Here is a 25,568-nt window from a genome sequence, read left to right on the forward strand (position 1 = left end):
TGAGCTCATTGTATCAATTTTATATTTGGATACAAAAGAGTTTCTCGGAGTGGTCCCAATAGTATTTAAGACACGCCATAAATATTTACGCAAGGAAGTACAAAGGTTTGATCATTGGTGGGTCATTATTTGTTGACCTTAGCTACAAGTTGAGTAAAGGTGCTATATAAATAGCAAAATCATCCCGGTGACTATTCTCAATTGCTGTCCAGGAGCTTGTGGTCGAAGTGAATGTCTGGGATTATATGACCATGATGTCTACTGATATTCAAAAATCTGACATTTGCCATTACATTTAATGTTTTAAGAATGCTTCACTGGGGTGGTTGCCCGCTGTGTGGAGTTTGTATGTTCTCCCTGTGGCTGCGAGGGTTTCCTATGGGTGCTCCGGTTTCCTCCCACATCCCAAAGACACGAGGGTTTGTGGGTTAATTAGTTTCCGTAAATTGCCCCTTGTGTGTGGGGAGTGGATGAGAAAGTGGGTTAACATAGAACGAGTGTGAACCGGTTGGTGTGGGCTCGGTGGGCCGACGGGCCTGTTTCCATGCTTGATCTTTAAACTATGAAGCCTAGGCAGCTAGAACCCAAGAGCTGTGGAGAGAAATTTTGCAAGTGAAAACATTGTGCAGCCAACCAACTGTTAGAATAGCACAAGCACTTGTTACTGAAACCTCAGCTTGTGGCCATGGTGTGAAAAATATTTGTGATGAAGTGCGGCAACTTTTCCTGCTCAGTAATATCTGCTGGTTGACTTGCAGATTAAGTCATGCCTGCAAACTAAAACTCATGAGTGAAGCCCATAATGTAACAATGCCACACGTCATAGCAAGGGAATGCAATGGGTGCTGGATCTGATAATGACTGGCTGAATAACATCCTACATGTTGGAATTGAAGTTAGCATTTTACAAATTGCCTTCCATGGAAACTCACTTTTATTTGTTGGTTCGCTCACATATGGAGAAAATATTATATTCTTACAAATAAGGAAAACTTTGTTTACACATAAACCTTTTCAAGTTACCACAGAAAATGGAAAATGCTGGCGAAACATTCCAGGCCCATCAGATGGTGCAGACAATGAAGATGTCTTTGTAGATTGTGTGAAACCATTTCTTTGGGCCCACACCAAAAAATTAATCCATGAAATCCTTGTGTAAGAAGGAACTGCAGATGCTGGTTTACACCGAAGATAGATACAAAATGCTGGAGCAACTCAGCGGGACAGGCTGCATCTCTGGAGAGAAGAAATGGGTGACATTTCAGGTCAAGACACTTCTTCAGGTCTGAAGCAAAACGTCACCCATTCCTTCGCTCCAGAGATGCTGCCTGTCCCGCTGAGTTACTCCATTTTGTGTCTCTTACATGTGATTGTCCATCTTTTTATGCTTGTTTTTTCCAGATTGGGATTAAAGTCAAGAAACAACTGCTTTACTAACTGAGAATTTTAGACGGTAAAAATGTTTTTGTTCGATTATTTTGCAGATTGTTGATGAGCTGGGGAATTTAAAATTCTGCATTGATGCGAACCAGGCTGGAAGCGGGAACTGGCTGAAGTACATCTGCTCAGCGCACACCTACAACCATCAGAATTTAGTAGCTTGTCAGATTAATGACCAGGTGAGTTGCCTTCATGGCACTGATTCCTCAATCCTGTTGTGATGCAATTCCTTTTGATAGAACTCCATGTACAAAACTAAATGCAACTATCAGGAAATAATTTAACAATAACACCGCAACACAACATCAGACACTTTTAAAGTAAAGATTAAATGTCCATCTCAGCAAAGTGATGGGTGTTAGCAGTGCTAAAGCACTCTCCTCTAACGTTACAGAGAAAGGTTGAACAAGTTAGGGCTTTATTCTTTGGAGCGCAGAAGGTTAAGGGGGGACTTGATAGAGGTTTGTAAAATGATGAGAGGGATAGACAGAGTTGACATGGAAAAGCTTTTCCCACTGAGAGTAGGGAAGATTCAAACAAGGGGACATTAAGGGACTGAAGTTTAGGGGTAACATGAGGGGGAACTTCTTTACTCAGAGAGTGGTAGCTGTGTGGAATGAGATTCCAGTGAAGGTGGTGGAGGCAGGTTCGTTTTTATCATTTAAAAATAAATTGGATAGTTATATGGATGGGAAGGGAATGGAGGGTTATGGTCTGAGCGCAGGTATATGGGACTAGGGGAGATTATGTGTTCGGCACAAACTAGAAGGGTCGAGATGGCCTGTTTCCGTGCTGTAATTGTTATATGGTTATATGGTTATTTGCCTTACTCACTTTTTCACTGGTGAATATTATGTGTGTGTAAGGAACCCTGCTGTAAAATAAATCTAACTGCAACATCTTGTGTAAATATATTTTTAATTCATTTGTAAACCTATACTTGAGTCTGAAAATCATGAGTCACCTGGTACAAAGAAACACTTTTTAAAAAATGATTGCAGAAAAATCCTTGTTATTGTGCAGTATCAACATAATAGTAAATTATTAAATTGATTGAATGAAATAATTGCCACACAATCCTGAATCTAATTAAGCATATTTCTTGATATATTTCTTTATTTCTTGATATCTTCATTTCCACTTAAAAAGGCGTGTCGATTTTTGAGATACCTTTTTCTTAATGCTCTCATCATTGTTAGCCTGTAAGCATGTTGCATTATGTAGAAACATGCAATCCCTACACTGTCTTCTGGGCCTTCAACCTTCATCCTGCCTCGCTATGTAGTCGCGACGAGAACAATGTTTCTTGTTTGGGCAATATTCAGCAAGAAAGTTCAAATCAATGTCCAATGACAGCTTGCAGATTCCAAATGCTGGATAGTAATGCACAAACCACAAGGCAAGGATGTTTAACAACTGCATTTGTCATGTTGAAATTCGGTGTGGTGGAGTTGACAGAATCTACAACTTTCAAAATGGCCGGTTTTAGAATTGTTGACTACTGTATGTCATGTTGTTACTTGTGGGCGGAGCACCAAAGCAAATTCCTTGTATGTGAATACTTGGCCAATAAACTTACTTACTTGTTAGAACAAAGTTCAACACAGGAACTGACCTCTTGGCCCACGATGTCTGTGCTGACCATGTTGCCAAATGAAACTAATACGATCTGCCTGTATATATCCCTCCATTCTCTGTATGTTCATGTGCCTGTCCAAATGTCTCTTAAACCTCACTTCCCCTGGCAGCACGTTCCAGACACTCACCACCCTGTATTAAAACGCTGCCCTCGCAATTTTTCTTTTAAACTTTCTCCCTCTCACCTTAAAGCCGTGCCTTCTACTCTTTATTATTTCCCCCTGGGGAAATACGCTATCTACCCTACCTATGCATCTCATAATTTTATATCCTTCGATCAGATCTCCCTCAACCTCAGATGCTCCAGAGTAAACAATCGCAGTATGTCCAATTAGCACTTCCTATAGCTAATACTCTTTAATCCAGGCAACATCCTGGTCAACCTCATATGCTTCCTCTCCAATGCCTCCAATCCTTCCTGTAATGGGGTGACCAAAGCTGGACTCAATAGTCCAAATGCAGCCTCACCAACGTTTTATACAGCTTCAATATGACTTACTGTCTGTAATGCTCCAACTGATGAAGGCATGCCTTATTACCACCATATCTACCTGCATTTATACTTGTATACTTACATTATACACTTACAGGGAGCTATGGACTTGCACCTCAAGATCCCTCTATACAGGGACCTTCCATTGACTGTATACGTTTGATTTCCTAAATTGTAACAGGACACATTATCCAGATTAATCTCCATCTGTCACTTCTCTGCCCATTTCCCAAACTGATCTTTATGCTATTGTATTCTTTGGCAACTTTCCTCACTAACCTCAACTCCACGTTTTGTGTCAGTGAGTGGGTAAATTATGCATCACGTTTTGACTTGCATGGAGTTATTGGATATTACAGACTTACACTTCAAAATTGCTTTCGAATCGTCACTTTCGAAACTTTGTGCTCAGTATTCTTGTAGAAGATAAAAAGTCTTAGACAGCATTTGTCAACAACTTTAATCTCACCACCCAGTTCAGAAACGGAGAGTCGAAGACAAAATGTATTGTACCACCCACTTGATTTTACTCTTTATCAAACTCAGCAAATATTATGTGGTGTAAAGCCAACTTTCCAAGTCTTGTGAGTTTAAAGGCCAGTCATTTGGAACTATCTGTTATTTTTAATTATGAGTTTTACACCTCGTAGAATGTATCTGGATCACAGGAGGTCCAAGATAATGTCAGATTGTCGTCGTTCTACTATTCACATTCCATATTTGCTGATTTATATTAATAGTATGGGCAGAGGCAAGACACACAGAGCCTTTGTAAAACCCTGTGGCAGATACCAGAGGCACTATCCCACTAATGAAGGAACAGTATCAAACTAATATGTTGGAGGGTTCCACTCTGGTTCAACCCCACCTTTATTATAACCATTGAGTAATTGGTTTAAGCCAATAGCCTTTGTGTCTACCCCTGACTGCAGATTTTGGCAAGGCCGTCAGGGGAGGGTTTAGCCATTACTGGGGTACATCAGAGCACAAGAAAACATCAATGGATAGAAGGTGTAGGAAGGAACTGCAGATGCTGGTTTACACTGGAGATAGACAAAAAATGCTGGAGTAACACTGGGTCAGGCAGCATCTCGAGAGAGAAGGAATAGGTGATGTTTCAGGTCGGGACCGGGGAGTCTGAAGAAAGGCCTCGGCCCAAAACGTCACCTATTCCTTTTCTCCAGAGATGCTGCCTGTCCCACCGACTTACTCCAGCATTTTGTGTCCATCTTTGATGGATGGAAGGTCAGATGCACGGCAAGGAATGCCTGTAGGGGGGAGACAGCAGCAGTGGAATAGGAAACCTGAGAGAAGACTTCTGCTAAACCCTGGGTTGCAATAAAATTATTTCATCTCATTGTAACACCTGTGTCAATATTGCAAATCCCATTTGCGATTTTTGAAGCTCCATCATTTGTCATTTGCTTCTTTCTGCATTGTAATGCTGCCTTCATTAATAAATGGTGGCCCCCACATATAAAATAAAAGTAAACCATTTTGGAAAAAAACAGCCAACAATGGTCTATAGTATGACCAATGGCCACATTCCTTGATTATCGATGCTTTTTGCATATATTCCACTTGTTTCTCCTGAGTGCCGTCTATATCTCTCATTCTCCTCTTCCCTGAGTCTCAGTCTGAAGAAGGGTCTCCAAAGATGCTGCCTGACCCGCTGAGTTGCTCCTGCATTTTATGTCTGCCTTGGGAAAGACTCAGTTCAGGCAGCACCTGAGGTGGAGAAACAAACCACATCTCAGGTCAAAGACCCAAAGTCCTGCATCTGAACCTTGTGTAGCCTGACTCCTGAACCACACACAAGCTGCAGGACATTTATCTATCTTAGATAGCCATGGCTCCAGCTACCTTGCTCCTTTCCCACCACCACCCCAGTCCTTGAATACATTCCTATCCCCATTACTCTTTTTAAACCTCTCTGTGTTGGAAGGAACTGCAAACACTGGTTTAAAGGGAAGATGACACAAAATGCTGGGGTAACGCAGCGGGACAAACAGCATCACCAGAGAGAAGGGATGGGTGACATTTCATGTTGAGACCCTTTTTCATCATAGATGAGATCCTCACATGTGTCTCCTCGGTATCCCGTACCTCCGCCCGTGCTCCCCCTCCCCCTAGTTGCAACAGGGACAGAGTCCCCCTTGACCTCACCTTCCACCCCATCAACCGTCGCATACAAAACATATTGCTCCGGCATCTTCACCACCTCTAACGGGATCCCACCACTAGTCACATCTTCCCATCACCACCCTTTTCCACCTTCCGCAGAGACCGTTCCCTCCGCAACTCCCTGGTTAACTAATCCCTTCCCACCCAAAACACACCCTCCCCAGGTATCTTCCCCTGCAACAGCAGGAGATGCAACACTTGTCGCTACACCTCCTCCCCCGACTCTGTCCAGGGACCCCAACTGTCCTTTCAGGTTAGGCAGAGGTTCACTTGCAGCTCCTCCAACCTCATCTGCTGTATCCGTTGTTCAAGATGCGGACTCTTTTACATCTGCGAGACCAAACGTAGACTGGGCGATTGTTTCGCTGAACAGCTTCGCTCTTTCCACCTGGACCTCTATGATCCCCCTGTTGCCAAACACATTAATTCCCCTTCCCATTTCCACAATGACCATTCAGTCCTAGGCCTCCTCCATTGTCAGAGTGAGGCTAAACGCAAATTGGAGGAACAGCATCTCATATTTCGCTTGGGCAGCTTACAGCCCAGCGGTATGAACATTGATTTATCTAACTACAAGTAATGCCTGCATTCCCTCTCCATCCTTCCCCCACCCAAATCTTTGGTTCTCACCGAGCTACAGCAAACAATGACCTGTTTCCTTTATCATTGTTAATCTTCTGCATATCTTTCATTCATTTGTTCTATGTCTCTCTACATCACCGTCTAAATCTCCCATGACTTTCAGTCTCGTCCCAAAACGTTGCCCGCTCCTTCTCTCCAGAGATGCTGCCTGTCCCGCTGAGTTGCTCTCGTGTCTTTCTTCCCTCTGTTGCCCTCGCCCTTCCTCAGGTCGACCACCGCAAATTGTTCTGTTGAGAGAACAAAACATAGATGTAAATAAGTGCCCCGTGTTCACGCGGTTCACAAGCAGAGGACGCTGTATCTGCAAGATGCAAACAAGAGCTACTTTAAATGGATCGTGTGATTTGAAAAATATGACCATTCACACAAAAGCTTCCCTGAGGATTCAAGCCCATTATAACTCCATCATTGGGATTTTTATTATTTATGTAGGAATTACGGGAAGAGGAAACCTGATTTCATGCTGGAAGGTGTAGCCAAGAAAGCTGGGCAACAAGGCAGCTCAGTTCAGTGGCCACTGAAAGTTGCTCAGTGTTGATGGCCACACTGGGTGAGGGGCCGGTGGAAACAGCCTCAGCTGTGCATGATAGTGGGAGCAACTGGCTCTCATCATGGGGGGCTGGGTTGGCCCTTCGGCCCATCTAAAGGTGCATGTAGAAACTACCTGCGAGAGGGAGGGAGGGGGCAGTCAGACTGGCTGGGCCCTGCGGCCCCTGATTAAGGTGCATTGCAGAAACTACCCAGGCGGAGGAGGGGGGTCCTCAGAAGGAGGGGAACCCACTTCCTTCAACAATTAACAACCGGAAAACTATTATTGTGCAAACATGAAGTGGGACCCGGCTCCTGCTAACCCGGTCGGTTCAGGCTTAGCTCGGTGAACAGCTGTAGTGAAACCAACACAGGGGAGATTGAGTTCCGAGCCTTAAGACTTCTCATGGTAACATCATCGATAGCAACTGACTGCTTCAAAGGGTTCATTTGATATCAGCCGGTGGTCATTGTCTCAATTGTTTTTGACATGATCTGTATCCCCCCCCCCCCCCCCTCCCCCAGTCTCAGTAATTGTGTTGGTGGACACGACAGTGAAAATGGTGCCCTGTATAATAAACCCCGGCAACATACACACTTGCACTCACACATTTATCGTCACTTTATATCCCTGGGCCAGACGACAAGGAGTCGGTGTAATCCAGTGACAATGATGAATGTAACATCTGCTGGAGAGTTGTGCGGGATCTGGGTGCTCTTCAGAAGTGAGGGCTTCTCCAAGGCCAGCCAGCTGGAAGCTATGAATAGGTCTGTGTGCGAGGTAGCTGTCAGCCTGCAATGATTGATAACTCACAACTATAAAGTAAAGATCAGAGCCTTCCAATTCACACCGCACATCCAGAGGGTCCCAGAGCACGGCATCATACTTTAATATTCCCTCAAACAGACATTTAAAGTGCTTATTCAACCAGAGGAAATCTTGCTCTTGAATTACCAACATTTGCTTCAATTGCATTAAAGCTGAAATGATTCCCTTGCATAAAAATAGTGTTTGCACTTTCCATTCGTTTTTATATTTTGAGTGACTCGCGATTTGCATTTTAATCAATTGATTTTAAACCTAAAAGTTTTAATACCCATCTCGTTAATTTATGAAAATCTACTAATACCTCATGTTGCGCATTCTCCTGCGCATTTTCAATCGTTCAAAAGTGGATCTGAAATATTTTGCAATGTTAAGGACAATATATAAATGTATTTTGTTTGTTGTAAATCATGTTTCTCTGACTAGTAATTCAATAAGAGTGTGAGTTGATCGCATAATCAAACCAAGCCAATGTATTAAAATATCTGAAATAGATGTGTGTGTTACGCAGGATCAAATGATGTGCATGTCCCTAAGGAACATTAGTCAGTGTCACCTCAGAGAATCTGACAAGTCATGGGAATCTGTGGTCTTGTTACCTTACTAATGTGTGTTTTCAGCTGTGACAACAGTTTTCACACTGACACTGACACTCAAGGCTGCAACTCAGTGGATGGAAACAGGAGTTCCGTAGCCTATTGGTGTACGCAGGGAATTCCCAGTGGTTATCAGTATAGTCAGAAAATCCCACTGTGCACCAGTGTTTACCAGAGATCCAGGAATTATTCCAGGAATGAGACGGTTAGTATATGATGAGTACTTGACAGCACTGGGCCTCTACTCGCTGGAGTTTAGAAGGCTGAGGGGGGACCTCATTGAAGCTTACAGAATAATGAAAGGCATAGATAGACAGTGGATGTGGAAAGGGTGTTTCCACTGGTGGGAGAGTCTCGGACCAGAGGTCAACCTCAGAATTAAAGGGTGCTCTTTTAGAAAGGAGGTGAGGAGGAACTTTAGTCAGAGGGCAGTTAATCTGTGGAACTCATTGCCACGTGGGGCTGTGGAGGCCAAGTCTGTGGATATTTTTAAGGCAGAGATAAACAAATTCTTTTTCAGAACGAGTTTCAAGGATCATGGGTTGAAGGCAGGAAAATGGGAATAGGAGGCAGAGATTAGCCATGATTGAATGGCGGAGTGGACTTGATGGGCTGAATGGCCTAATTCTACTCCTATATAACTCGTAAACTTGTGAATAGGGTTTGCAAATTTCCAGGGGTTCCCCCATAAAGAAAGATTTACAGATTGGTATCCAGAGCAATGGTGGCATTTAATTTGTTCCGATCAGTATCTTTTCTTTGAAGTGTCATGGAATGTTCACTATGTTAAAGGCAGTAAAGGGAGAGTGGGGTGAGAAACGTGAGCTCTCCTGGTATACCTGTATTTTCAATAACCCAGTGTGGTTATTGACACTTTATTGTACAAGGCACAGCTGAGTGTTGAGAGTTTCTATCTACAGCCTCTGGTTAATTGCTTAGGGAAGCAGCAATGTAAATGAACCTACATGAAGGGAAGAGTAATTCCATGTCCACTGTGTGTCACCTCTGAGTTGACATCCCCTGTATAGAGGTCCTAGGCATTTTCAATCAGCCTCTCTGGGTGAGATGTTGGTGGAAACGACTTCCAACACACCCGAGAGTGGAGGGCAAGGAAAAGCCTGGGAACTGTAGACCAGTGAGCCTGGCATCTGTGGAAGGCAGATGCTGGTGAGTATTCTGAGCGATAAAATATATATGCATTTGGCTAGACCGGGAGATTATGGGTGATCAAAATGGCTTTGTATGTGGGAGATGATGTATTTCGCAGAAGTAACCAAACAGGTTGATGAGGATGTTATCCACATGGACTTCTGCGAGGGATATTTGACAAGGTTTCACATGGAAGGCTGCTCTATAAGGTCGGATACAGGGAGAGCTAGCCAACCCAGTAGAACATTGGCTTCATGGAAGAAAGCAGGGGGTGATGGTGAAAGGTTGTTTTTCTAGACTGCAGGCTTGTGACGAGCGGTGGGTGTCAGGGATCGGTGCTGGGCCCATTGCTGTTTGTGGTTTCTATCACCGATTTGGGTGAGAATGTACACGGCATGATTAGTAAGTTGCAGATGGCACTGAAGTGGGTGATATCATAGATAGTGAAGATTGTTGTCAAACATTACAGTAGGCTCCTGATTAGTGGAGCAAGTGGGGTGCAGAATGGTGAATGGAGTTTGATGCAGATAAGTATTTTGGGAAGTCAAACCAGGGCAGGACGTTCATAGTGAATAGCGGGGCCCTGGGGAGTGTTGTAGAGCAGAGGGATCTAGGAGTGCAGGTACATAGTCCTTGAAAGTGGTGTCACAGGTGGATAGGGTGGTCAAGAAGGCTTTCAGTACAATGGCCTTCAACAGTTATGGTATTGAGTATAGAAATTGGGATGTTATGTTAAAGTTCTACAAGACATTGGTGAAACTGCATTTGGAGTATTGTGTTCACCCTGCTGTAGGAAGGATGTCGTTAAGCAGGAAAGACTGCAGAGAGGATTTACAAGGATGTTGCCAGGATTTGGGGGCTTGTGCTTTGGGGAGAGGTTGAGCAGGCTAGGACATTATTCACGGTGTATAAGATCATGAGGGGAACGGAGGGAGTCTTTTTACCCAGAGTAGGGGGAATCAAGAACCCGAGGATACAGGAGAAACATTTAATAGAAACCTGAGGGGCAACGTTTTCACACACATTGAGTGAGTGGTGGGTATATGGAAAGAGCTGCCAGTGTTGGTAGTTGAGGCAGAAACTATAGTAACATCCCCCATTATAGATGTTGCAGCTTGGTCAGTATGGGCAAGTAGGACTTTGCCACGGAGAGCAGCTCATTGTATGTGCTCCCGGCTGATGCAACAGAGCTACAAATGCTTGAGCAGACACTTTAGTGGTTAGAAATACAACACTTGCAGTTGAGGATATCTCAGAGGTTAAGTATGGATATGTGATAGAAACATAGAAACATAGAAAATAGGTGCAAGAGGAGGCCATTTGGCCCTTTGAGCCAGCACCGCCATTCATTGCGATCATGGCTGATCGTCCCCAATCAATAACCCGTGCCTGCCTTCTCCCCATATCCCTTGACTGCACTAAACCCCTAGAGCTCTATCTAACTCTTTCTTAAGTCCATCCAGTGACTTGGCAGGGAATTCCACAAATTCATGTTTTTTCTCACCTCAGTCTTAAATGGTCTACCCCTTTATTCTAGGACTGTGGCCCCTGGTTCTGGACCCGCCCAACATTAGGAACATTTTTCCTGCATCTAGCTTGTCCAGTCCTTTTATAATTTTATATTTTTCTATAAGATATCCCCTGATCCTTCTAAACTCCAGTGAATACAAGCCTAATCTTTTCAATCTTTCCTCATATGACAGTCCCGCCATCCCAGGGATCAATCTTGTGAACATAGAAACTTAGAAATTAGGTGCAGTAAAGACATAGGGTCATGATTCACCCTATTGTATAAGTGGTGTACGATAGAGTCATATAATCATAGAGCAGAGAAACAACATCTTGGGCCCACTGTGTCTGCGTTCACATCAGCAACCAAGCAGCCATCTATTCCAACCCAACTTTCCTCCCAAAGTGCCATTGGTATTCCTCCTCCCTCCTGATTCTCCCACCTCTCCCTATAGTAATGAACCTACCAACCAGCAGGCCTGTAGGAAGAAAGCTGCATGATCACAGAGAGTATGCAAACTCCATAAGGAAACCACTCAAGGTCAAGGTCAAGGCCATTGTCTCTGGCGCTGTGAGCCGGGAGCACTAGTTCCTGCATCTTTGAGCGGTCCTGTAGTTATGGGTTTGTTTCCACTTTATTAATGGGGTAGTAATGTAACGTTTACATATGTAATATTATCTTTAAGAACTGAGTGATCTTTTTGTGTGTTGTGCCAGGCACAACTATTACTTGAGGTATAGCCTTCAAGAAAATACTTTCTGCTTTTAGCTTTTATTACAACACAGAAGGAGGATATTCTGCGTCTCCAGGTCTCTGCCACCTCCCAGCAAAACATTCCACTAGATCCGTCTCTCTTCCCCTTATCTACCTAGAGCTCTGCAATTTAACTTCTCTCGCCTGCCCAACAACCACCATTTGATTCTCCTGCCAGCTGTGTTCATCGAGGGATAGTTTACAGTCACCACTTCACCTGCCAGTCCTCTTTGGAATGTGAAAGGCAACCAGCGCACCAGATGGAAATCAGGTTGTCACGGGGAGAACTTGAAAACTCCACACAGGCAGCGGCAGAGATCAGAATTGAGCCCTGATCCCTGGAGCAGTGAAGTAATGCACTAACCACTGCGCCACCTGGCGGCCCATCTGAACCTCTTTCAGTTGTTCTGCAATGCAAATGAATTGGCAGACGCTATAAGAAGATAATCTGTTTCCATGATAGACACAAAATGCTGGAGTAGCTCAGCGGGTCAGGCAGCATCGCTGGAGAAAAGGCAGATTACAGCCCAGTGGTAGGAATATCAAGAAACCCTTTCATTCCCTCTCTCTGCGACCCTCTCCTTCCCTGGATGTCCAGCTAGTTTTACTGTTCGTATCCCTTCATTATCATCTCTTCCACAGCCAACAATGGACCATTGTGGGCTCCATCATTCTTTGGTTATTGGTGCCAGCTCTGATTTGTACCTTATCATACCTTTAGTTTCCCTCTCCCCTGACTATCAGTCTGAAGAAGGGTATCAACCCAAAACGTCGCCTATTCCTTTTCTCCAGAGATGCTGCCTGATCCTCTGAGTTACTCCAGCATTTGTTGCCTATCTTCAGTGTAAACCAGCATCTACAGTTCCTGCCGGCACATTTGTATCCATGAAGTTGCGGTGAATTATGACCAGCGCACCATAGATCATTGCTTTGGTCAAATATTGCCACAAGATCTTTACACCCCTCTGAATGAGTAGTTAGGGCTCAATGTAACTTGTCAAGTGAGGGACAGCATCCCCTGAGTGCACTGGAGGATCAGCCCAAACGTTTGGGCTTAAGGCTGGATGTAGAATTACATTCACAACCTCTGCCTCGCAGGCTGGAGAGATACCAATTGTCCCATAGTAGGTACGTTCAAGAGAGTGGAGCCGAGATCAGTAAAGCCTTTGCCTTCCAATACAATACAATACAATAATGCTTCATTAGCTAAGTATGTTTTGTTACATATGAGGAATTTCATTTGCCAAGTCAGTCATACAAATAAAAAGTAACAGGAAACACAAAATACATTTTAACATAAACATCCACCACAGTGACTCCTCCACATTCCTCACTATGATGGAAGGCAAAAAAAAAAATCAATCTCTTCCCTTCTTTGTCCTCCCGCGGTCGGGGACCTTGAGCCTTCCGTTGTCAGGACGATCTTACTCCCGTAGGTGGCGGCGTTTGGGCCCTTCGTGTCGGGGCGATCAAGCTCCTGAATTGGGGGCAATCTCAGCTCCCCCGTGCCAAGCGATTATACCCCGGGTCGGGGCTTGTCGAATTTTCTGTGTCGTTGGAGCTCCTGACATCCACGTTCTCTCCCGAGACTGTGAGCCCTCGATGGTAAAGTCCGCATGGGCACTCCACGCCCCGCGGTGGGGCTGAAAGTCAGTCCCGAGCAAGGCCTCCAGCCCCAAGATGTTAGGCTGCAGAGCGACTGGAGATACGACCCGGAAAGTAATCATATCTCTGGCAGGGTAAGAGATTGAAAAACAAAGTTTCTCCCGACCCCCCCCCACCTTCGCTCACATAAAACAAACCAGAGAACATTAAAACAAACTTTCAAAACGTACTAAAAATGACAAAAAAAAGAAAGATCAGACATCAGGGCTGGCAATGGTATAGCGCCCCTGGTGGTATGGTTCCAGAATGGCATTGCAGAAATACAAAACTGACTGAAGTCAGATAACAAAGAGCATTAGTTAGATTGCAGATTTAGACTGCGTGAATCTATTGAGAAATAACCATATAAAGAAAATGGTTGAAGATATTGGGATCTGGGTAACATAAGATGATGAGGGAGGTAAAAATAACCTCGGGAAATGGGCAGTGGAGTTTTCCTTGGAGTAGAATGGAAAAGCACCAGTCTTAATGATCTTTGTTTACTTGGAGGGATGTGAAGTGGACACAAAGCAATTATTATCAAGGTTAAAGTGGAACTGTAAAGGCCAGGCTGGACGTAAGAGGAGGGACAAATGTCTTGCTGTTTTTCTGTGTGAAAGCATGATATGCAATTCCATCACTCTTTGACTACTGTCTGTAATATGCATGGTCTTAAGGTACCAGAACTTGATCTCAATTGCATTATTTCTCACACATAAAGTGGCATCTGTTTCTCATAAGCTCCCATATAGCAGAGTAAATGCATACTCTGGTTCATCTGTGATGGATCAAAGAAAAGAAAGATACCAGGTTTGATGCATTCAGACTGGAAGGCATTAGGACACGTAAAAATCATATTTTAAGAAGCACTGTACATCACTTTAAAATATCACACATTACCAGTTCTACAAGGAATAAATGTGTGAGAGAGACATTCCAGTCAAAGGAGATAGCTGTTTTTAAAGGACTTTTAACATTCAGTAAAAATCTGAGACCTATTATTCCATTTACCGCAAAATGCATCTAATGTATTAAATAATATTTTTACTTTGGAGGGAATGTTAAATTTGAAATGCAATTATTTTCAGTGTTTACTTTGTGCAGAATTCCTGCATATAATGAGTCAATCTTGAAATTCAGTGCAAATACTGACACACCTTAGGCAGTTCAAGAAGGAACGACCTAGGGGGTAAGGAGAGAAAGCAGGTACAGGATACTGAGTTGGATGATCAACCATGATCATATTGAATGGCAGTGCAGGCTCGAAGGGCCGAATGGACTACTCCTGCACCTATTTTCTATGTTTCTATGTTTCTATGAACTGCAGATGCTGGAAAATCGAAGGTAAACAAAATTGCTGGAGAAACTCAGCGGGTGCGGCAGCATCTATGGAGCGAAGGAAATACGCAACATTTCGGGCCGAAACATTGCCTATTTCCTTCGCTCCATAGATGCTGCCGTACCCGCTGAGTTTCTCCAGCAATTCTGTCCACCTTAGGTAGGAAGTCTGTCCACATATTGAAACTCACGTCGTGGGCCATTGCAAAACATAACTTGATCCCAGAAACCCAACAAAAACAAGGATTGGTCGAACAATAATAAAAATAAAATGATGGAATACCAAGATCTCTGAATGGGTTCAGTGCAGACACAACCCCAAACATCAGAAAGAGGGAAATGTAAATATCATCAGCTGAAATTCTCTTTCTGTTCCTGGTTTAAAAACACATACCACGAACAGCAGTCTCAACAACCTGCATTTTGTACGTGGGGAAACCTTGCACTTTATTAGGAAGCCAGATAGATGTGCACAATGTCATCTATTGTCCACAATGATCCTAAAACAGATTGATTCCACTTCCTTAACTTCAACCTGCCTTAAGCCTCTGTTGGAAAGACCTCCTCTGTCATATCCCTGTAATATTGTGTTTCCCACATACGCCATGTTGCCCCACTCTTCTGGACTTGGAAGGGCCAATTAGTCGCCAGTTATTCCAACTCTTCTCCTCTGGGACTTTGCCAATAAATACTGGACTGAGTCCACCCAGAGATGATTTCAATGGAGACTTTACCAGCTGGCAGATGGAGAAGAGCAAACCCAGTCATCGGTATGAGCTGAATTCAAAAAACAGACTTTAAATAATATTCTTGCTTCTCCACCCAATCCTGTTGGAAAATATATATTCAAATAAATATCTAGGTAAAATGGTCTTTCAACATCCTCAGTATTCTTTGCTTTGTAGAATGACTTGAGAACATCCATCGTGAGCAACATTGTGTGGCCAGAGACACTGGTGACAATAAAGTTCATCTGCTCTACAATACCCTCTCTGGCATTTTCCTGGCAATTCTCCGAGCCAATTCACTATTAAACAAATCCCCAGGTTTGTCAATAGTTGAGACTGTTCAAGTGGCTGGCATCCGATGAAGTTTCTTGGATTTGTTATGTATGGTGTGTTTAGTAATTCTTCTGTGTCCCTTCTTGACTTCCTGAATCCCATCCCCCTCCCCCCCCGCAAACAAGAACACTAGTGGACTGATGGATCTGAGCCCGTGCCACAGACAAGGTGTGGGAACCTGCTCCCCTGACTTCTTTCATTCTCTTTCACTTACATGTTCACTTCCTGTACTTCCTTCACATTCTCCAGCAGGACAGTTTGATTCCGGCCATATATGCCACCATTACTGCTTCAACATCCAATGTTAGCACGAAGACTCTTTCAATCTATCCTTTTAATAAAGAGTGAACCATCCAGACCCAAATTGTGATGCCCCCCCCAGCTCCTTTTCTTCATACTTTAAACAGCAGTATCCGTTCATTATGAATAAACCGTGAAATGATTACACCCAGCAACCCGAATAACACTCAGCAACACGGAACAACACGTATAACACGCAACAACACGTATAACATGCAGCAACACGAATAACACGCAACAACACTTATAACATTCAACAACACGTATAACACGCAACAACACGAATAACACGCAACAACACGTATAACACGCAACACATGTATAACATGCAGCAACACGAATAACGCGTATAACACGCAACAACACATATAACATGCAACAACACATATAACATGCAACAACACGTATAACATGCAACAACACATATAACATGCAACAACACGTATAACATGCAACAACACATATAACATGCAACAACTCGTATAACATGCAACAACACATATAACATGCAACAACATGTATAACATGCAACAACACGTATAACATGCAACAACACGAATAACACGCAACAACACATATAACATGCAGCAACATGAATAACATGCAACAACACGTATAACACGCAACAACACGAATAACACGCAACAACACAAATAACATGCAACAACACGAATAACACACAGCAACACGTATAACACGCAACAACACGTATAACACGCAGCAACACGAATAACACGCAGCAACACGTATAACACTCAACAACACGTATAACACGCAACAACATGAATAACATGCAACAACACGTATAACATGCAACAACACATATAACATGCAACAACACATATAACATGCAACAACACATATAACATGCAACAACACGTATAACATGCAACAACACATATAACATGCAACAACACATATAGCATGCAACAACACGTATAACATGCAACAACACATATAACATGCAACAACACGTATAACATGCAACAACACATATAACATGCAACAACATGTATAACATGCAACAACACGTATAACATGCAGCAACATGAATAACATGCAACAACACGTATAACTCGCAACAACACGAATAACACGCAACACCACAAATAACATGCAACAACACGAATAACACACAGCAACACGTATAACACGCAATAACACGTATAACACGCAACAACACAATGTTTTTAAGATGTCTTCCTTTCTGGGAGTCCACATTGAAATCCTATTTCAAAGGGCTTTTAAACAAAGTTTAAAAAAAATGATTTTGTTCTCTCATCAACACATTAAAAAATGGAAACAAAATGAAGTTTTTACAAAGTAAGCTTCTTGAAAACATATCTGTAAACCGAGAGACCACCAGAAAATGGAGACACAATGAACTGCAGATGATGATTTACCAAAAAAGACACAAAGTGCTGGAGTAACTGAGCAGTTCAAGCAGCATCTTTGGAGAACAGGGATGGGTAATGTTACGTTTCGGGATTATTCAGACTAACAACAGAAAATGCTGAAAATCCAGGGGAGGAACAGTTAATGTTTCTGTTGAAGGGGAAACAGTGAAGTTATCAGGTCAAATATTGGAAATGTTTCATCAGAAACATTGTCGTTAACTCTGTTTCTCTTTCCACAGATTCTGTCTGACGTGCTAGAAGTTTCACGCATATTCTGTTTTTATCTCAGCTTTCTGGCATCTGCAGTTCTTTAATATTCCAAAAAGTGTGACAAGGTCCCACCACATCACCACAGGCACTCGTATTCTCACACACAACGTCACCCAGGGCAACAACCCAAATTCTGAAACTCAAAGAACTACATTTCTGCAGCACCATATCATGTCCTGAGAGCGCAAGGCACTTTCTAATTAATATGTGTAGGAAGGAACTGCAGATGCTGGTTTACATTGAAGATAAGACAAAAATAGCTGGAGTAACACAGCGGGTCAGGCAGCATCTCTGGAGAAAAGGAATAGACAACGTTTCCCGGTCAAGTCTGAAGAAAATCTTGACCCGAAACATCACCTATTTTCCAGAGATGATGCCTGACCCGCTGAGTTACTGCAGCTTTTTGTGGCTTTTCTCGTTAACATATATTGGGCTTTGAAGTGTGGTAACTGCTGGATGTGTAGGGAAATGAAGCAGCCATTTTAAATGAGGTACCACTCCACAAAGAGAACATTCTAGCATATCTAGTCAACGCGGTCCTATTGGCTCATGGCTAAAAGAACATCAAGCTTCCAGCCACTGCACCAAATACAAGTATTATTTTTTAGAGGGAACAAAAATCTAAAACACAAAATCACAAAACGCACTAAATTAGGTCCAAATTGCAACTTAGTGCTTACTTTCTTTAATTCTGCTAATAGCAGCCGTTGCATAATAAAAACCGTTTCAGTTCTGTGATTAAGCCTGCCTTTGCAGTGCTAAGGGTTCCTAGTACATTGAAGCAATCCATCAATAGCATACAATATGATCACAATGTGAGGATTAATGTCCAACACTGTAGCTCATTGTTTCCCAATGAAATGGTTTTGAAGATTTCCTCATGACTGAGTTGCCAGTGGTTTATGCCTTGAAAGATCACATGAATGGTTTGAGTTTGTACCTCCAAGTGATTTCTTTGTGAAGAACCTAATCGTTTTAAATCCACTACTTATTTATTAAGGCTGCTTGATGCTGAAGCTGTGAATGTATTTATTTTCAGCCTTTAGCATGCATGTAATTCAGAATTGGGAACCTCCACAATCTAAATCAGAATATACAGGATGAATGAGTGACTTCCTTTTTCATTGACAACTAAACTAACGATAATCTCAACGTTTGATTGTATTATTATCAAGGATTCCCTATGCACCGGAATTGGAAGCAATGACGTTAGCATCAATTTCATTCATTTGCAGCTTGCTAGTCAGAGGTTAAATGTCTGCATGAAGCAAAGATACATTTTTAAAGGTGAAGTAAAACTTCTGTATCAACCCGTTCCAACCAAGAGTTCCTTTCTCCTCTGGTGCCGCAGATATTGACTCCTCCATGTTTGAAGCCCGGTGTCACCAAGAATCTTTGTTACTTTGAGCAATTTGTGTTATTTATGAGTTAGTGTAGATGGTTCATTTGCACACGGAGCAAACAGTAAATCCAAACCTTGGCCACTATCCAAACGCAGAAGAGCTCATCTTATGTGGGTCACGGGATTCGAGCTTTGTACATTTTCCCTGTCACAGAATGCTCTAAGTTTAGCTGTAGCAGCCTAACCCCCACGCCAGCTAAAATAACCTGAAGTCTGCTGATCTCAAATGTCAAATACTAGAGTGCATAGCTTTAAGGTCACACTTGGATGGTATTCACTGGAAGTATAGAAAATTATGAGTGGCTTAGATAGAGAAGGCAGTCAGAAACTTTTTTCCAGAATGTAAATCACAAATACTAACAGGCATAGCTTGAAGGTGAGAGGGACAAAGTTTAAAGGAGATATACGGGACAAGTTTTTTACACAGAGTGGTGAGCGCCTAGAACACACTGCCAGGGGGGGGTTGTGGAGGAAAATACAATAGTGCACATGGATACACGCAAAATGGAGGGATATAGATCATGTGCAGTTGGAGGAGATTAGTTTAACTCGGCATTAGTCAAGTCAAGTCAAGAGAGTTTACTGTCATGTGTCCCAGATACGACAATGAAATTCTTGCTTTGCTGCAGCACAACAGGATATTAAATACATAGATACATAGAAAATAGGTGCAGGAGTAGGCCATTCGGCCCTTCGAGCCTGCACCGCCATTCAATATGATCATGGCTGATCATCCAACTCAGTATCCCGTACCTGCCTTCTCTCCATACCCTCTGATCCCCTTAGCCACAAAGGCCACATCCTACTCCCTCTTAAATATAGCCAATGAACTGGCCTCAACTACCCTCTGCGGCAGAGAGTTCCAGAGATTCACCACTCTCTGTGTGAAAAAAGTTCTTCTCATCTCGGTTTTAAAGGTTTTCCCCCTATCCTTAAGCTGTGACCCTTTGTCCTGGACTTCCCCAACATCGGGAGCAATCTTCCTGCATCTAGCCTGTCCAACCCCTTAAGAATTTTGTAAGTTTCTATAAGATCCCCCCTCAATCTCCTGAATTCTAGCGAGTACATGCCGAGTCTATCCAGTCTTTCTTTATATGAAAGTCCTGACATTCCGGGAATCAGTCTGGTGAACCTTCTCTGTACTCCCTCTATGGCAATAATGTCCTTCCTCAGATTTGGAGACCAAAATTGTACGCAATACTCCAGGTATGGTCTCACCAAGACCCTGTACAACTGCAGTAGAACCTCCCTGCTCCTATACTCAAACCCTTTTGCTATGAATGCTAACATACCATTCGCTTTCTTCACTGCCTGCTGCACCTGCATGCCTACTTTCAATGACTGGTGTACCATGACACCCAGGTCTCGTTGCATCTCCCCTTTTCCTAATCGGCCACCATTTAGATAATAGTCTGCTTTCCTGTTTTTGCCACCAAAGTGGATAACCTCACATTTATCCACATTATACTGCATCTGCCATACATTTGCCCACTCACCCAGCCTATCCAAGTCACCTTGCAGCCTCCTAGCATCCTCCTCACAGCTAACACTGTCCCCCAGCTTCGTGTCATCCGCAAACTAGGAGATGTTGCATTCAATTCCCTCATCCAAATCATTAATATATATTGTAAATAGCTGGGGCCCAGCACTGAGCCTTGCGGTACCCCACTAGTCACTGCCTGCCATTGTGAAAAGGACCCGTTTACTCCTACTCTTTGCTTCCTGTTTGCCAGCCAGTTCTCTATCCACATCAATACTGAACCCCCAATACCATGTGCTTTAAGTTTGTATACTAATCTCTTATGTGGGACCTTGTCGAAAGGCTTCTGAAAGTCCAGATATAACACATCCACTGGTTCTCCCCTATCCACTCTACTAGTTATATCCTCGAAAAATTCTATAAGATTCGTCAGACATGATTTACCTTTCGTAAATCCATGCTGACTTTGTCCAATGATTTCACCACTTGCCAAATGTGCTGCTATCCCATCTTTAATAACTGACTCTAGCAGTTTCCCCACCACCGATGTTAGAATAACTGGTCTGTAATTCCCCGTTTTCTCTCTCCCTCCCTTTTTAAAAAATGGGGTTACATTAGCTACCCTCCAATCCTCAGGAACTACTCCAGAATCTAAAGAGTTTTGAAAAATTATCACTAATGCATCCACTATTTATGGAGCTACTTCCTTAAGTACTCTGGGATGTAGCCTATCTGGCCCTGGGGATTTATCGGCGTTTAATCCATTCAATTTACACAACACCACTTCCCAGCTAACCTGGATTTCACTCAGTTCCCCCATCTCATTTGACCTGCGCTCCCCTGCTATTTCCGGCAGATTATTTATGTCTTCCTTAGTGAAGACGAAACCAAAGTAGTTATTCTATTGGTCTGCCATGTCCTTGTTCCCCATGATCAATTCACCTGTTTCTGACTGCAAGGGACCTACATTTGTTTTAACTAATCTCTTTCTCTTTACATATCTTTAAAAACTTTTGCAGTCAGTTTTTATGTTCCCTGCCAGTTTTCTTTCATAATCTATTTTCCCTTTCCTAATTAAACCCTTTGTCCTCCTATGCTGGTCTCTGAATTTCTCCCAGTCCTCTGGTAGGCTGCTTTATCTGGCTAATTTGTACGCTTCATCTTTTGCTTTGATACTAACCCTGATTTCCCTTGTTATCCATGGATGCACTACCTTCCCTGATTTATTCTTTTGCCAAACTGGGATGAACAATTTTTGTAGCTCCTCCGTGCAGTCTTTAAATGCCTTCCATTGCATATCCACCGTCAACCCTTTAAGAATTAATTGTCAGTCAATCTAGGCCAATTCACGTCTCATACCCTCAAAGTTACCTTTCTTTAAGTTTAGAACCATTGTTTCTGAATTAACAATGTCACTCTCCATCCTAATGAAGAACTCAACCATATTATGGTCACTCTTGCCCAAGGGGGCACGCACAACAAGATTGCTAACTAACCCTTCCTCAATTGGTCTCAATACAAATATGCACGCCCAGGAATTTGAAGCTCTTGACCCTCTCCACATATTGTAGGCTGAAGAAGGGTTTCGGCCCGAAACGTTGCCTATCCCCTTCGCTCCATAGATGCTGGTGCACCCGCTGAGTTTCACCAGCGTTTTTGTGTACCTTCGATTTTCCAGCATCTGCAGTTCCTTCTTAATCACATAAATACAGATCAAATCAGTGTGTCCATGTACCATAGAATATAGATATATGCACAAAATAAACAGATGAAGTGCAATAGGCTGTTATAGTTCAGAGTTTGTTTGAAGTTGTGTTTAATAGTCTGATGGCTGTGGCGGAAGAAGCTGTTCCTGTAACTGGATGTTGAAGATTTCAGGCTCCTGTTCCTTCTACCTGATTGCAGTGGAGGGACAAGTGTGTGGCCAGGATGGTGTGGGTCCTTGATGATGCTGGCAGCTTTTTTGAGGCAGCGACTGCGATAGATCCCCTCGATGGTAGGGACGTCAGAGCCGATGATGGACTGGGCAGTGGTTCCAACTTTTTGCAGCCTTTTCTGCTCCTGGATGCTCAGGTTTCCGAACCAAGCCACGATGCCACTGGTCAGCATGCTCTCTACTGTGCACCTGTACAAGTTCGTGAGAGTACTTCCTTGACATACCGACTGCCAGTAATCTTCTTAGGAAGTAGAGGCGCTGATGTGCTTTCTTTATGATTGCATCAGTGTTCTGGGACCAGGAGAGATCTTAATAAATGTGCATGCCCGGGAATTTGAAGCTCTTGACCCTTTCCACCTTCGACCCGTTGATATAAACGGGACTGTGGGTCCCCATCCTACCCCTTCCGAAGTCCACAATCGGTTCCATGGCTTTGCTGGTGTTGAGAGCCAGGTTATTGTGCTGGCACCATTTGGTCAGTCGGTTGATCTCACTTCTATACTCTGACTCGTCCCCATCAGTGATACGTCCCACAACAGTGGTGTCGTCGGCAAACTTTATGATGGAGTTCGTACTATGTCCGGCTACGCAGTCATGAGTAGAGAGTAAGTATAGAGTGAGTACAGCAGGGGGCTGAGCATGCAGCCTTGAGGTGCTCCTGTGCTGATTGTTATCGAGGCTGACACCTTTCTACCAATTCGAACAGACTGTGGTCTGTGAATGAGGAAGTCGAGGATCCAATTGCAAAGGGATGCACAGAGACCCAGTTCTGCGAGTTTGGTAACCAGCTTGGAGGGGATGACGGTATTAAATGCCGAACTGTAGTCAATGAATAACAGCCTGACATATGAGTTTTTGTTGTCCAAGTGGTCCAGAGTGGAGTGGAGAGCCAGCGAGATCGCATCCCACTGATCTGTTGTGGCAGTAAGCGAACTCCAGTGGGTCCAGGTTTTTGTCGAGGCAAGAGTTTATTTGCGCCATGATCAGCCTCCCAAAGCATTTCATCACCACAGGCATTAGTGCCACTGGTCGATAGTCATTGAGGCACGTCACCTTGCTCTTCTTGGGCACCGGTATAATTGATGCCCTTTTAAAGCAGGTGGGAACCTCAGACCTCAGAAGTGGGAGGTTGAAAATGTCCGTAAAAACTCCGCCAGTTGGTCCGCACAGGTTTTTAGAACACGACCAGGTATACCATCAGGTCCATGCGCTTTCCGAGGTTTCACCCCTCTGAAGGATCTACTGACGTCGGCCTCCGTGACTGTGACCGAAATACCATCACGGCAAATGGGGGCTCGGGAAGGCACATCAGTGTTCTCCCTATCAACGTGTGCGTAAAACGCATTGAGCTCGTCAGGGAGCGATGCTTCGCTGACATTTGAGCTGCCTCCTGATTTCGCCTTGTAGGAGGTGTGCCTTATGTACGGCACAGACACGGTGGGCTGAACGGCCTGTTCCTGTGTTGGACTCTACAGTTCTATGTTTTACCAATACAACTCACTCATAATGTTCACAAGGCTAAAGCAAGTTTCCTGACAAGATGGTCAGCTTGTCATGGCCTGTTCATGAAACTTGCTCCTACTGAAACAAGTTACCGGAGCCCTGTATGGCGTTGATACCCAGTTAAAAACAACCCTTATTTATTTGTAAATGAGTATGTCCTGAAACCTGAAAACACCAGGATTATTTTTTTAATTTTCAAGATGTAAACATTCCCGATGAGGCCAGCACTAATGCCTGTCCTTAATTAGTCTGGAGAAGTGAATCTTTCTGATGACGACTTTAGTTGTTGTGAAAATGTAGAACTGGTGATATATTTCCAAACCAGGATGGTGCGATACTTGGGAATGGTGTTCCTATCTGCCTATTGGCCTCCTTGCCGGTAGAGGTGGTTGGTTTGACAGATGCTGATAGAACAACCCAGGCAAATAACTGCAATGGATTTTCGTAGATAGACACAAAATGCTGGAGTAACTCAGTGGGACAGGCGGCATCTTTGGAAAGAAGGAATGGGTGATGTTTTGGGTCAAGATGCTTCTTCAGATTGAGAGTCAGGGGGGGAGGGAAACTAGAGATATGGAAGTGTACAAAGAGCATGTAAGGTGTGAAAAGGAGAGATCAAAGCAGATGATGAACAAGGAAATGTACGGTTCATTGTTGGCTGAGAGGAAGGTGACAATGAGGCATGCAAACAGTAAAATTAATCAAGAGGACAGTGAAATTAGCAAGAGAACGAGTGTGGGAGAAGCACAGAGGGAGAGGGAAAGCAAGGGTTACTTGAAGTTAGAGAAATCAATATACATACCGAAGATAGACACAAGCTGGAGTAACTCAGTGGGTCAGACTGAAATGCCGTCTGACCCGCTGAGTTACTCCAGCTTTTTGTGTCTATCTTCGGTTTAAACCAGTGTCTGCAGTTCCTTCCTACACAATATTCATATCGCTGAGTTGTAAGCTGCCCAAGCGCTGCTCCTCCAATTTGCGTGTGGCCCCACTCTGACAGTGGAGGAGGTCCAGGACAGAAAGGTCAGTGTGGAAACGTGAAAGTGTTTAGCAACTAGTAGATGGTAAATATCGCAGCCTTATTGCAATGACGATAGATGCAATCAAATCTGAGACAGTGGATCGGGGTGGAAAAGAAGCAGAATATTAAGTCCTGGCCAACTTTAAGGGTCTTGGAGCTGAAGTCATCCAGGCAAATTAAATACTCCGGTAGACAAAAGTGCTGGAGAAACTCAGCGGGTGCAGCAGCATCTATGGAGCGAAGGAACTAGGCAACGTTTTGGGCTGAAACCCTTCTTCAGACGGGAAGGAAATAGGCAACGTTTCGGGCTGAAATGTTGCCTATTTCCTTCGCTCCATAGATGCTGCTGCACCCGCTGAGTTTCTCCAGCACTTTTGTCTACCTTCTCATTTTCCAGCATCTGCAGTTCCTTCTTATACAAATTAAATACTTCCGTGAATTGTGCCTTCTAGATGAC

General features: G+C 43.5%; 1 protein-coding gene across 5 annotated transcripts in view; it reads left to right on the plus strand.

Moving 5' to 3' along the window:
- prdm16 (PR domain containing 16) overlaps positions 1-25,568 on the plus strand; it is a 733,455-nt gene that overhangs the window by 585,738 nt on the left and 122,149 nt on the right. For all 5 annotated transcript variants that reach the window (XM_055659693.1, XM_055659694.1, XM_055659696.1 and 2 more), the window contains exon 3: positions 1,485-1,619. In XM_055659693.1, coding sequence (XP_055515668.1) covers positions 1,485-1,619 — 135 coding nt within the window. The remainder of the gene's footprint in view (positions 1-1,484; positions 1,620-25,568) is intronic.

This window comes from Leucoraja erinacea, chromosome 30 (genome assembly GCF_028641065.1).
Source record: "Leucoraja erinacea ecotype New England chromosome 30, Leri_hhj_1, whole genome shotgun sequence".
Classification (NCBI taxonomy): Eukaryota; Metazoa; Chordata; class Chondrichthyes; order Rajiformes; family Rajidae; genus Leucoraja; species Leucoraja erinaceus.